We start from the raw sequence: 13,332 nt of genomic DNA, 5'->3' as shown, positions 1-13,332 counted from the left end.
GCCATATCTAGTATACTAATAAGCCCATCACAGGCATTCTTTATTTCTGTTACAGTGGGGTTTTTTTATGTATTTTCTAGCATTTCTTTTTCATTCTTTGTTAGGATTTCCATCTCTCTGCTTACATTGTCTGTTTGTTCTTGCATGCTGCCTGTTTTATCCATTAGAGCTCTTTAACATATTAATTTTTTTTCCCACTGTACAGCGGGGGATCAAGTTATCCTTACATGTATACATTTTCCCCCCACCCTTTGTTCTGTTACAATATGAGTATCTAGACATAGTTCTTAGTGCTACTCAGCAGGATCTCCTTGTAAATCTATTCTAAGTTGTGTCTGATAAGCCCAAGCTCCTGATCCCTCCCACTCCCTCCCTCTCCCATCGGGCAGCCACAAGTCTCTTCTCCAAGTCCATGATTTTCTTTTCTGAGGAGATGTTCATTCGTGCTGGATATTAGATTCCAGTTAGAAGTGATATCATATGGTATTTGTCTTTGTCTTTCTGACTCATTTCACTCAGTTTGAGATTCTCTAGTTCCATCCAGGTTGCTGCAAATGGCATTATGTCATTCTTTTTTATGGCTGAGTAGTATTCCATTGTGTATACATACCACATCTTCCTAATCCAATCATCTGTTGTTGGACATTTGGGTTGTTTCCATGTCCTGGCTATTGTGAATAGTGCTGCAATGAACATGCGGGTGCATGTGTCTCTTTTAAGTAGAGTTTTGTCCGGATATATGCCCAAGAGTGGGATTGCAGAGTCATATGGAAGTTCTATGTATAGATTTCTAAGGTATCTCCAAACTGTTCTCCATAGTGGCTATACCAGTTTACATTCCCACCAACAGTGCAGGAGGGTTCCCTTTTCCCCACAACCCCTCCAGCACTTTTTATTTGTGGATTTATTAATGATGGCCATTCTGACTGGTGTGAGGTGATATCTCATGGTAGTTTTGATTTGCATTTCTCTTATAATCAGCATTTTTTCATGTGTTTGCTGGCCATCTGTATATCTTCCTTGGAGAACAGTCTATTCAGGTCTTTTGCCCATTTTTCCATTGGTTGATTGGCTTTTTTGCTGTTGGGTTGTATAAGTTGTTTATATATTCTAGAGATTCAGCCCTTGTCCATTGCATCATTTGAAACTATTTTCTCCCATTCTGTAAGTTGTCTTTTTGTTTTCTTTTGGGTTTCCTTTGCTGTGCAAAAAAGCTTTTCAGTTTGATTAGTTCCCACTGGTTTATTTTTGCTCTAATTTCTATTGCTTTGGGAGACTGACCTGAGAAAATATTCATGATGTTGATGTCAGAGAGTGTTTTGCCTATGTTCTCTTCTAGGAGTTTGATGGTGTCCTATCTTATATTTAAGTCTTTCAGCCATTTTGAGTTTATTTTTGTGCATAACATATTAATTTTGATTGTTTTAAATTCTCCACCTGATGATTCCAACATCCCTGCCCTGTTTGATTCTGATATTTACTCTGTGTCTTCAAATTGTGGGAGGTTCTGCCTTTTGGTTTACCTTGTAATTTTTACTAATAGCTGGATGTGATATACCAGATAAAAAGGAACTTCTGTAGACAGGCCCTTAGTAATGTAATGGTGAGAGAGAAAGTGTTCTCTGGTCCTATGATTGGCTGTCATTCTTTTAGTGAGCCGATGCCTCTGGGCTGGGAATCTCGCAAATGTTATCTCAGGTTTTCCCCTCCCCCTTAGGATGGGACAGAACAATTAGAGTGGACTGAAGGTGGATATTTCCCTTCTTCCAGGTTGGTTAGGCTTTGGTAATACGCCGACAGATTAGGTGCTGACAAACCAGGTTTCCCCTGAAGCCAGGCATTTGTAAAAAGAAGAGTGTTCTCTGGCATATTTCAGAAGGATTCATGTCCCCCTCCTCCTGCCAGAAGCATGAGGGGATTTTTCTCTGGTATTAACTATGGGACCTGGTCAGGCTCCTAGAGGAAAACCTCACCGTCGTGTGCCCCGCCCCCGAGTTGTCTGTACTGAGTCTCATCAGTTACTGTCAGGATTTCCTACCTGGCACTGGTTCTCCAGGTAGTTTGCACTTATGAGGCTCTGCTCCAGGATGTGGACTTCACACATCTCTCTCTCTAGGCTCAGAGACAGTGGTTTGGCCTTGTATCCTCCCCCTTCTTACGGATCTAAGAAGAACAATTGATTTTTTTGGTCTCTTCAGATTTTCGGTTGTTGTAAGGATGGAGTGGCAACTTCCTAGCTCCTGAAATAAGAAACTTGCAACTGGAAGCCCACTTAACTTTACAAAGTCACGTTTTCACTGGAAATTATTGTGTATGTACTATATGATCCCTGTTAGTATTCTCCATCTTTCAAATAATACTATTTTATACAGCGTGGGTCAGAGTTTACAGAGTACTTTTACTTATTACCATATTCACTCAGTAAGGTCCTTTCACTAATTACCATGCTGTCTTCACAACAGCTCTGTAAGGAGGATGTTATCCTTATTTTGCAGATAGGAACTGTTTCAGAGATGTACACATTGCTTGCTCAAATGCATACAGCTGCTAAGTGGAAATGCAGATCCGAGGCAGTGTTCTTTTCACGACTGGATCTAAGAAGGATAATCACTTTCCAGTCGGCCCTGCTAGCGTTATGCTCTGATTTGCGACAATTTCTTCTATACACTAGTGTTAAAAGTCAAGTCCACTTGTGACTTCTGTCAAGATCACTGGACAGCAGTAACAGGGATAAAATAAATGTTTAGGACACAAATAGCTTACAATAAATTACCCTATTTTTTGTAAAAATAAACGCTTGTAAAATATCTTGCTTCTGTCCTTTAGTTACTTTGATACAGTACGTTTCCCAGGTCTTCCAGTTTGTTACCCATGCAGCTACCTTTACCCCGAGCCTGCCAGAACATTGTGTTTCCATGAGCAGATGAAGTGCTTACACATTCATAGACTGAGACCCAGAATTCAGTTGGGTTCTCTCATTGCTCCAAGCAGATTTCTGCCCTCTCAGCCATGACATCTCAGGCTGGGCTTTGAATACTGATGGCAGGCTTTTTTATTATTAATCAGGGATTTCTGTGAATTAATTTAAGAACATGAGGGACATGGGAGCTTAAAATTAGAATCAAACTTAACATCCTAAATAACATAAAGGGCACTGCTTCATGACATTTAAAGCTCCAGCAAATAAAACAACTTAGTAAGTTTTGATAATGGATTAAAAGTATATAATCTCAAAGTTAAGTTGCTAGCTAAATACAGCTAAATACTTTTCACCCCTTTTTCAGGAAAAAAAAAAAAAGGTCATTTCCCTACTATAATAAATTGGGTAACAATTACGGTTTTGAAAGGATAGTCAATTCTTCTAAGTGCTTGTCTATCTAATATTTGAACTTGAGCTATTTCACTACTGATTGCCTAAAATTCTTTGGGACAGTATATGACTTTATTTAAAATGTTCATTCAGCAGGTTCAACCCAATTTCATTCTCTCCCTTGAAATTACTAAAAATTACATATATTGCACTTAAAAGTCTCTGTGAGAACTTAAAATTCTCTGTAATTATAGTCATAATATGATAGGGCACATTTGCACTTCCACATGTTGAAATGAACACAATTATTATATTGCCTAAAATGCTTAGGTTTGAATCTATAACTCTCATAGCACATGAACATGTATATAAATGCCTCTTAAATAAAATATTTATATTTTATAATTAAGTTATTTATTATGTATAAGTATAGTTCCTGGTATGTATCTTTTATTTATTTAAGTTATAATTGCTACTAAAATAGTAAGGCATTTATTTCTAATTTGAGAAAATTACATGGAATTTCCTACTGATAGAGTAATTAGGACATTGTCTATATTTCACATAATAGAAAAAAATTTTGTACTTATACTTACTATTCAGGAAGCTATCTATGTATCAGATGTTCCAAGTTCCAGTTTTATAGCATAATTGTGTTCTATGTGCTTATTTTTTTACTTTAAATTAGAGCTTTTATTATATTAATCATTTGCAGAAATATTGGGAAATTGAGCTGTAGGTAATGTGAAGAAATGAGCACCTATAAATTTTTTTAAATGGTGCTTCAGTTTTTATTTTTGAGCCGTATTAATATAATCTTTCACGTATGCCACATGTTTACAGTTCTTCCAAGAAAATATCTTTTAAGGGGAAAGGATGATTCAGATTATTTGTAAAGAACGCAAGATATGAGCAGAATATTTCTCAATAATCATCAGGCACATATTATGTCTGTACAATTCTTACCATACATATTATTTCTCAGATCAGTGCCATATACAGTAGACCCTAAATTCATGCTTATTAGTGATACTTGAATAGTATTTCAAACTTGCACATTAATTTTAATTTATTTTAGAACAGATGTAGCAATATAATAATATTTGACTAGATGATATTATTCCAATACAGCTATCTATCATCAAGCATCCAAAAGCATCCATGTAATTCATTGGTTTTCCATAGATTCTTATCTCTAAAATTCCTCTTTGTTTTAGTTGTTTCTTTAGTTCTTTCCTTTCTATCTTTTTGAAAGTATAATTTTATACCATTTTCCATGTTTACTGATTCTTTCAAATGCTTTGAAGAAAGTCACCTTTCCCTTGACTCCATTCCTTTCTGTTCTTACTTTGTTTTAAATCTGTAGCTCATGTCAGAATACGATTTACATGCTTTTGGCTTGAGAAACTGCTGCAAAATCTGGCAAAAGTGACACTATTAACCTAACAAGCAAAAGTTTTAAGAGGCAAAGTCAGTATACTAAGGCTAAATTTATGCTTTTATTTAAGGAAGGAAGGAAAAAATGCATCCTCTTAAATAACTTTCTCATATTATTCGAAGTTATTTTGATTGTGAAATTGATTAAAATATTAATTTGAAGGAGCTTTGTTCATTTACACTACTAAGTGAGAAATGCATTCTCAGCTGTCAAATTATGCTTATTTGTATTAATAGAGGCAGCACCATTTAAAAATCAAGCCTATGGTAATACTTTACATCAGAAACTCCTTAAGTACAAAATCATAGAATAGTGAAAGTGCTTTGAATCTTATGAGCTTTGGCAACGTATGTTTTTGGTTTTTATTGTAGTGAAATGCACATAAAACCATTTAGATTTAACCATTTTAAAGTGTATGGTTCTGTGGCATTAAGTTCTTTGACATTGTTCAGCCGTTACCACCTCTCAGTTCCCCAAATTTTTCATCTTCCCCATCTGAAACTCCGTACCCATTAAACACTGACTCCCCATTCCTTCCCCCAGCCCCTGGCAGCCACCGTTCTACTTTCTGTCTCCATGAATCTGACTACTTTAGATACTTCATATAAGTGGAATCATACAGTATTGCTCTCTTGTGACTTCACTTAGCACAGTGTTTTCAAGGTTCGTCCATGTTAAAAATGTGTCAAAATTTCTTTTTTTAAAACTGAGTGATATTTGCATGTGTATACTGCATTTTGTTTATCTAAATGTCCGTCTGTAGACAGTTGGGTTCCTTTCATATTTTGGCAGTTATAAATAGTCCTGCAATGAATGTGGGTGTGCACGTTTTTGATTTCTTTCCAACACTTTATGAGGAAAAATTTTAAACATACAGAAAAGCAGCAAGAAATTTACAGTGAACATCTAGATTCTACCACTGATATTCTACTGTGCTTGCTTTATCAGTATCTATCCATCTCTCTACCTATCCATCAGTCTGTCTTATTTTTTGATGCATTTCAGAGTATTTTATAAGTAATGCATTTTCTTCTGAGCGCATCAGCATATATATCATTAACTAGAGTTCAGTGTTTGGTTTTTCTTTTAAGGTAACATTTATGTGCAGTGAAATGCACAAGTCTTATGCGTACATTCAATTGTGACAAATGCATAAACCTGTGTAACGGAAACTCCTATCAAGATATGCCACCCCCAAAAAATCCCTCATCCTCCTTCCCTGCTGGTTCTTTCTCCTAATCCTACAAAAGTAACCACTGTTCTGATAATTTTCTACCATGGATTGGTTTTGCTTGTTCTAGAACTTTTAGAAAGAATCATAACATGTTTTTTTTTGTGTGTGTAAGGCTTCTTTCATTTAGTGTAATGTGTTTGAGGTTCATTGATGTCATTGTATAAATCAGTATTTCCTTTATATTGCTGAGGAATATTCTGGAATATGAATATGTTCATTGTATTTATCCATTGTCTTATGATGATCACCTGGCCACCTTATTATTATTACTGAACTCCTTATTACTTATACAAAGTGAAGTAATCTCTCTCTTGCTTATTTCTTTTTTCTTTCTTTCTTTCTTTTCTTTTTTGTCTTTTTGCCTTTTCTAGGGCCGCTCCCGCGGCATATGGAGGTTCCCAGGCTAGGGGTTGAATCGGAGCTGTAGCCACCGGCCTACGCCAGAGCTACAGCAATGCGGGGTCCGAGCCGCGTCTGCAGCCTACACCACAGCTCACGACAATGCCGGATCCTTAACCCACTGAGCAAGGCCAGGGATCGAACCTGCAACCTCACCATTCCCAATCAAATTAGTCAACCACTGCACCACGACGGGAACTCCTCCCTTGCTTATTTCTTTACACTTTACTAACATTACAGCTTAGTAAACACTTATAAAGCAATTTTTTAAGGAGTATATTTAAAATCCTAAATTCCTTGATAGCCCAGCAACACAATTTCTCTTTACCTTAGATCTTAAACAGTGAGAGGGATCCAGTAGTCACTGATTTTAAATGTGTATTAGCGTCCATGCTAGGCACATCTTGAGATCATAAACTGCCTCCCAGTCTTACTGCTAAGTTTTTGAAAGAACATTTGTCATTTCACTATTCAGAGGGAGGTGGAAGTAGGAGGCATTGTGTACTTTCTGGTAGTTGCAGTTGGGGGAATTGTCACTAGAGCCAGCTGCTACAGCAGCAGCAGCAAAGGGTAGAACCTACATAGGGATAGGTGAGCAGAGACAGAGACAGTACAGGTTCCTGGTAGCTGGTGTCAATCTCCACTACTATGTAAATTGAAACCCTTTTTTTTCCAGAGAGAAAAATTGAAGTCCTCGTGTTTACTGTATTTCATTTACTAATTAGATAGTATTATGCCATATCCCATCTTTGATAGACCTCTTAGAAACTTAAACGTACCAATTTACCATGTTTTTACCTACCATATGTATGGTGTATCTGTTCTCAAAATACTGGAAGAACATCAAGACTTGTTTTATAATACCATCTCTTTTATTTAATTTGGGATATCCAAGCAAAAATCTAATTTTTAAAAAATTCTGCATGGTATAAGGACAAGTGAACAAGGATATCAAAGAAGCATTTAAAATATTAAGACCCACTCTGTATTTTCCAAGGCATGAAAGTAATACCACTTAATAGGTTAACTGCTACCCTGCACCTTCAAAGCACTTTAGAGTCATTCATCTGTCTGAGGTAGGACGGTATCTGCACCCTTGGTTAATAGATGAGAACTCTTTTCCTCCTCCTGTGTTTTACTGTATTTGAATTCCAGAATTATCCAGAGCTCTCCATACAGTGCTTGTTGCCTTCTGGTTGCCTAACAAAGATTCCCTTTAATAATGGCTTTCCCCACTTAGTCCTGGTATATTTTTTCAGAAGTTCTTAAAACTAGAAGCAAACAAATAAACAACTGTCAGCATTTGTGGTAACAGTAAAAATAAATTTTACTTGAAAATTTGTAAGAGATTATGTCATTCAGAGAACATTAAACAATTAAAAATGGGTAAAACATCTCACAAGTTTGTATAAAACCTTTAAGCAAATATAATTTTAATGTGTAGCTAATTCATGCTTTTCCTTCTGGAAGAGAAATTATGGAACCCTGTATCTAAAATATTTAATAATTTAATTTGGACCATTGTATTGGTCCAGAAAGAGAAAGAAACCACAGGTGTTTATTTACTGATTTCATCAGTAGGGGTTATGGAGATAGCATCTCTGCAAATTATTGGTTATTTATAACTTGAGCTAATAATCTTAAATTAGAGTGTGTTTACAGGAACTCTATAATTTGAAGTAGAGAGTTATCACATTCACATACCTGATTGTGTTGGTCTTTGTTCACTTAAACGTAGGACATTTTGGAGTCAAAAATTCCAAAGCCTGGTTTACTTTATCTATGCCTATTTACAAGTATGTTTAATCCTGCCCTTGTTTTCGAGCTTAATACTGCATAAAAATATTAATCACTAGATGGTCTTAATGTAGCTATATCTTCAGCACTCCTAAAGTAAGTCATTGTTAGAGAATTCATTCTAATTCAAGGTTAATTAGTGTACCATTAAAATAATGTGTTACAAAAATTAATTACATTGCAGGTCAAAAAGCCTGTTAAAAAGCATAGTGTAAATGTCTGAGAGCACATCATCCTCCTTAAAACATTGCTATACGAGTGCCACCCTCCTGGAAAATATATCCAAAGTGAAAATCACTATTGAGGTCCAGTCATAGGTGTTTCCCCTAAAGTAAATTTTTGGCACCACATATGGGAAATTTAAAATATAACTGCCCATTAACAGTAAAATGTGTTGCTTGTCTGCTTTCCCCACAGAAACAGCTAAGGATTTATATTTTAGCCTTAGTCGATGTAACCCTGTTGGGTTAAACCTAAGGAGAAATCAGGAATCTGGTTGAGAAATTATCGGTGTATCTTGCAGTAAAAATACTAGATATATTAATGTTTTCTTACTTAACTATTAGGTAGTTCTGGTAGGTGCCCTGTGTAAAGTATATCACACATCATTTTCACTATGTATTAATTCTTGTGAATAATTTAAATAGCTGTAAAATGTACACTTCGAACTAAAAATGATGCAGGCTTTGACATTTTATTTGATTATTGGAATGTAAAAACTGTGAAACAATTACATCGAACCATAGACTATTTTATACATTGATATTTGTCCTGTGAGTATTACTAGAATATTTGACTTGTGCCCTAATAAAAGTAAATCAGTACACACTAGAGCTCGAGAAAATTTAATATAGGAAACTCTCTTCTCTACAATACAGTTTTTACTTGGCTTTTAGAATTGTCTCCAATTTAAAAAATTCTTAGTGGGCTCTGAACAAGGTAGTTTTGCTGCTGCAAGTTGTAAGTGATTTGCACACATTTTAAAATTTTATGCTTCCCTTCCTCTTTGGATCTTGTGCAAGCCTGTTACAAAGCAGATATTCACGAGTAAGTAAAAATAAATTGAGCAAATGAAAGAAAAAGAAAAGGACAATTTGTAAAGAAGTTATCTTGACTTTGGGTTTTTGTTTGTTTGTTTCAAGAATAGTTCCTGATTTAATTAGTTGAACTAATAGGTACGTGAAGAGAGTCTGAAAGATGAAGTGTAGTGGGTTTAGGAAAGCTTTCTTGAAAGGTGCTCTTTATTTTAAAGCCCTCTTTGTCCCAGCTTATGTGGCTTAAATCTTCTCTACAATAACATAAAGCAGGGATTTTAACTTAATATGGGAAAACATTCCATCTTTAAAAAAATTACAACATCACCACCTTCAAAAGGTAGTGTTAAGCCATGCATCACTCATTGCTTCAGAAAAGCCTTAGCTTTGGGAGTTTTGTTATTCTTTGGACCAAGTAGGCTTTTTTCGTTAACTAAACCAAGATTTTCTGGCTGTGGAGAAAAGAATTAACGTATCGGAAATAACTGTTCATCTTTGTAGACAGTGGTTAAAATTGTTTCATATTTAGTGCTGTGTCTCCTAACAGTTAGTCATCTATTCTGTTTTACGAGTGGCTTTCATATTCAACATTTGAAGTAAACACTGGTAGACTGTACTAAAATTTTGGGGATATCTCTGGGTATAAATTTGGAATAGGAAGCAGAAATGCTTAGTTTCAAAGTGATTAGATTTTCTTACATATTAAGGAATAAACCAGTAAATTTAGATATGGTGTTTAGATTATGATCTCTCCCTAGGCTTAACTACTGATTTTTTTAATCCATAAGATTTTTTTTTTTTACCAGAAGTGGATATAACAATTTAAAACTCTATTTTACAGTTATAAAGTACTTTGAAATTTGCAAAGTATTATCTTATAGCTCATTCATTCAAGAAGTATTGTTGGTATTATTGTTAGTATTATCCTTGTTCCCACTCTCTGGATGAGGAAACGGATCAGGCTGAAGAAAGTCATTGGGCTAGTGCGTAATGGATTCCAGAAGTAGACTTCAGGATTTCCAGAGTCTGTGCTTTTCTCATAGAGCATTTTATATGAATCAAAAAACCTACATTTTTTACATATTTCTGTATCTTTCTTAAGACGTATCTTTTATATGGCCCCATAAATGGATTAACAAAGTCATGTGTCTTTTTCTATGTTTTTTAGGGCAGAGCTCTACTCCATTGGGCTTGTGATCGAGGACATAAGGATCTAGTCACAGTCTTGCTGCAATATAGAGCTGATATTAACTCTCAGGTAAGAGTGATGAAAAGGGAGCTTTTTTAAAACATTGGGGTAAAATTCACATAAAGTAAAATTTACCGTAATAGCAATTTTAAAGTATAGAATTTTAAAGCGGCATTAATATATTTAACAGCGTGAAACCATCTACTATCTTGTCCCGCAACATTTCATCACCTCAGAAGGACGCTTTGTACCCATTAAGCAATCACTCCCTATTTCCCCCTTTCCCCAGACTTTGGCAACTACCAATCTGCTTTCTGTTTCAGTGGATTTGCCTATTCTGGATATTTTATATAAATGGGGTCATAAAATCTGTGGCCTTTGTGTCTGGCTTCTTTCACTTGGCATATTTTCAAGGATTATCCATTTTGTAGCATGTAACAGTACTTCATTCCTTGTTATGGCTAATTTCCCTTGTATAGATCACCTTTTTATCAGTTCATAAGTTGATGAGCAGTTGAGTTGTTTTCACCCTTTGGCAATTTTGAATGATTACTATTAACAGTTTGTGTCCATGTTTTTGTTTAAACATTTGTTTTCGGTTCTTTGGTTATGTACCCAGGAGGAGAATTTAAGTTTTGGTAATTTGACGTTTAGCCTCCAAACTGTTTTCTGTAGGAGCTACACCATTTTACTTTCTCACCAGTAATGCATGGGTGTTTTGATTTTTCCACTTCTTCACCAGTACTTACTGTTTTCCTTTTTAGTAGCCATCCTAGTGGGCATGAAGTGATAACCTCATCACAGTATGATTTTGATTTGCGTTTCCCTGATGACTAATGATGTTGAGCATCTTTTCATGTGTTTGTTGATTATCTGTGTATCTTCTTTGGAAAAATGTCTATTCAAGTGTTTTCCCCCTTTTTACATGAAGTTGGCTTTTACACTTAAGATGTAAAATTCTTTATATATATTCTGGGCATTAGACCATCATCAGATATATGATTTGCAAATATCTTCTTCCTTTCTGAGGACTGTCTTCTCACTTTTTGGTAGTGTCCTTTGGTGCACATAAAGTTTTTAATTTTGATGAAGTCCAGTATATCTGTTTTCTTTTGGTTGCTTGTGCTTTTGGTGTCATACCTAAAAAATCATTGCCAAATCCAAGGTCATTAATATTTACTTCTATTTTTCCTTCCTTCCTTTCTTCCTTCCTTCCGTCTTCCTTCCTTCCTTCCTTCCTTCCTTCCTTCCTTCCTTCCTTCCTTCCTTCCTTCCTTCCTTCTCTCTCTCTTTCTGATTGTGGCAAAATATGCACAACATAAAATTTACCACTTGAACCGTTTTTAAGTGTACAGTTGGGTGGCATTAAGTACTTTTACATCATTCAGCTATTGCCACCATTCATCTCCAGAACTTTTTCATCTTCTCTAGTTGAAACTCTGTGTTCATAGCTAACTCCCCATTCCCCTGTCCCTCCAGCCCCTGGCAACCACCAGTCTACTTTCTGTCTCCAGGAATTTCACTACTCTAGATACCTCGTATAAATGGAATTATACAATGTTTATCCTTTTGTGCCTAGCTACTTCACATAATGTCTTCAGCGTTTATCCATGTTTTAACATATGTCAGAATTTCTTTCTTTTTTATAACTAAACAGCATGGCATTGTATGTATATACCTTATCTTGTTTATCTAAATAACCCATCTGTAGACACTTATATTTCATCTTTTGGCTATGTTGATTAATACTTCCAGGATATGGGTAAAAAATGTGTTTGGATCCTTGTTTTCACTTGTTTTCCAGGAATCATCCTAGATTCTATTCTCATTTTCACACTTACTGAAGTCCTGTAGGTTTTACCTCCAGTATCTCAGATCTATCCACTTCTTTATTTCAGTAGTGCCACCACACTAGTTAAGCTTAAGTTATTTCAGCAGCTCTACTATATCCCTGATTCTGATCTTGACGTCCTTTGATATATTTCCCACTTTCTAAAATGTTGATTTGCAGATGTTCTCCTGTTTACTTTATAATTTGAAGATAAAAATCTAAGTTTGATTTGCCCTTCGAAGTGCTTTATAATATGGGCCTCAGTCATCTCTCCACTTGTTTCTCAGCACACTCCTTGCTTATGCTCCATCCCTAGTATGATAAGTTCCACTGGTTCTGAAGAACCTGATATGCTGCTCATCTGTTGGGTTTTTTATGTGCTGTTTTCTCTCTTCTTTGTTCTCCCTCCTAGGCCTCAGTTTACTCATCATTTACTTCATAAAGTTTTCCTTCACTCTGACCAGGTAGACACCCCCACTGTCTCTCTTATAACTCCCTGTTCTTAAGGTCATCAAAGAGCTACCATAGTGTAGTCACCTTGTATTATAATTATCATTTACATGTCTGTATCCTCAACACCACCAAACACAGGTACCAGAGTTTTGTTGTATCACCAGTGCCTTGTATAATGTCTGACACATAGTTAGTGCTCAGTAAGTGCTAAACAAAATAATATCAGCTTATAAAGAAGTTGAAAAGGTATTAGAAAAATAGAACATGAGAACCAGAAAAGGTCTAAGCATTTATCAGAACTTTTTGGATACCCTTGTTATTTTATTAGAATAAATACTTCTTTCTCCATTAGACATGTGTGCATTTTTCTTGAGTAGGCTAGCTCCCTAGCTTCAAGTCACAGATGACTGTCATAACCTTAAGCCATATATATATATAGCACTGATTTTTTTTTAGTAGGTTGTATATATAAGAAGGAGAAAAACTCAAAAAATACAAGACTAAGTTTTAAAAACTCTTCTTCGTTTCAGAACTTTTATATATTAAGGAAAAATGGCACTTTCTTTGTGATATAATAATTATTAAAATTTTTCTTCTAATACTTTCACCATTTCATGGTTTCTGTGTTCCATCTGGAATTAATTTGT

At 35.4% G+C, this 13,332-nt stretch overlaps 1 protein-coding gene across 3 annotated transcripts in view; it reads left to right on the top strand.

The window, feature by feature from the left end:
• The window catches only part of ACBD6 (acyl-CoA binding domain containing 6), a 199,878-nt gene that overhangs the window by 94,346 nt on the left and 92,200 nt on the right, over positions 1-13,332 (top strand). For all 3 annotated transcript variants that reach the window (XM_047752107.1, XM_047752109.1, XM_047752108.1), the window contains exon 6: positions 10,381-10,470. In XM_047752107.1, coding sequence (XP_047608063.1) covers positions 10,381-10,470 — 90 coding nt within the window. The remainder of the gene's footprint in view (positions 1-10,380; positions 10,471-13,332) is intronic.

This window comes from Phacochoerus africanus, chromosome 11, assembly GCF_016906955.1.
Source record: "Phacochoerus africanus isolate WHEZ1 chromosome 11, ROS_Pafr_v1, whole genome shotgun sequence".
Classification (NCBI taxonomy): Eukaryota; Metazoa; Chordata; class Mammalia; order Artiodactyla; family Suidae; genus Phacochoerus; species Phacochoerus africanus.
Note: the sequence above shows the minus strand (reverse complement) of the source record. Positions and strands in the feature narration are given on the sequence as shown.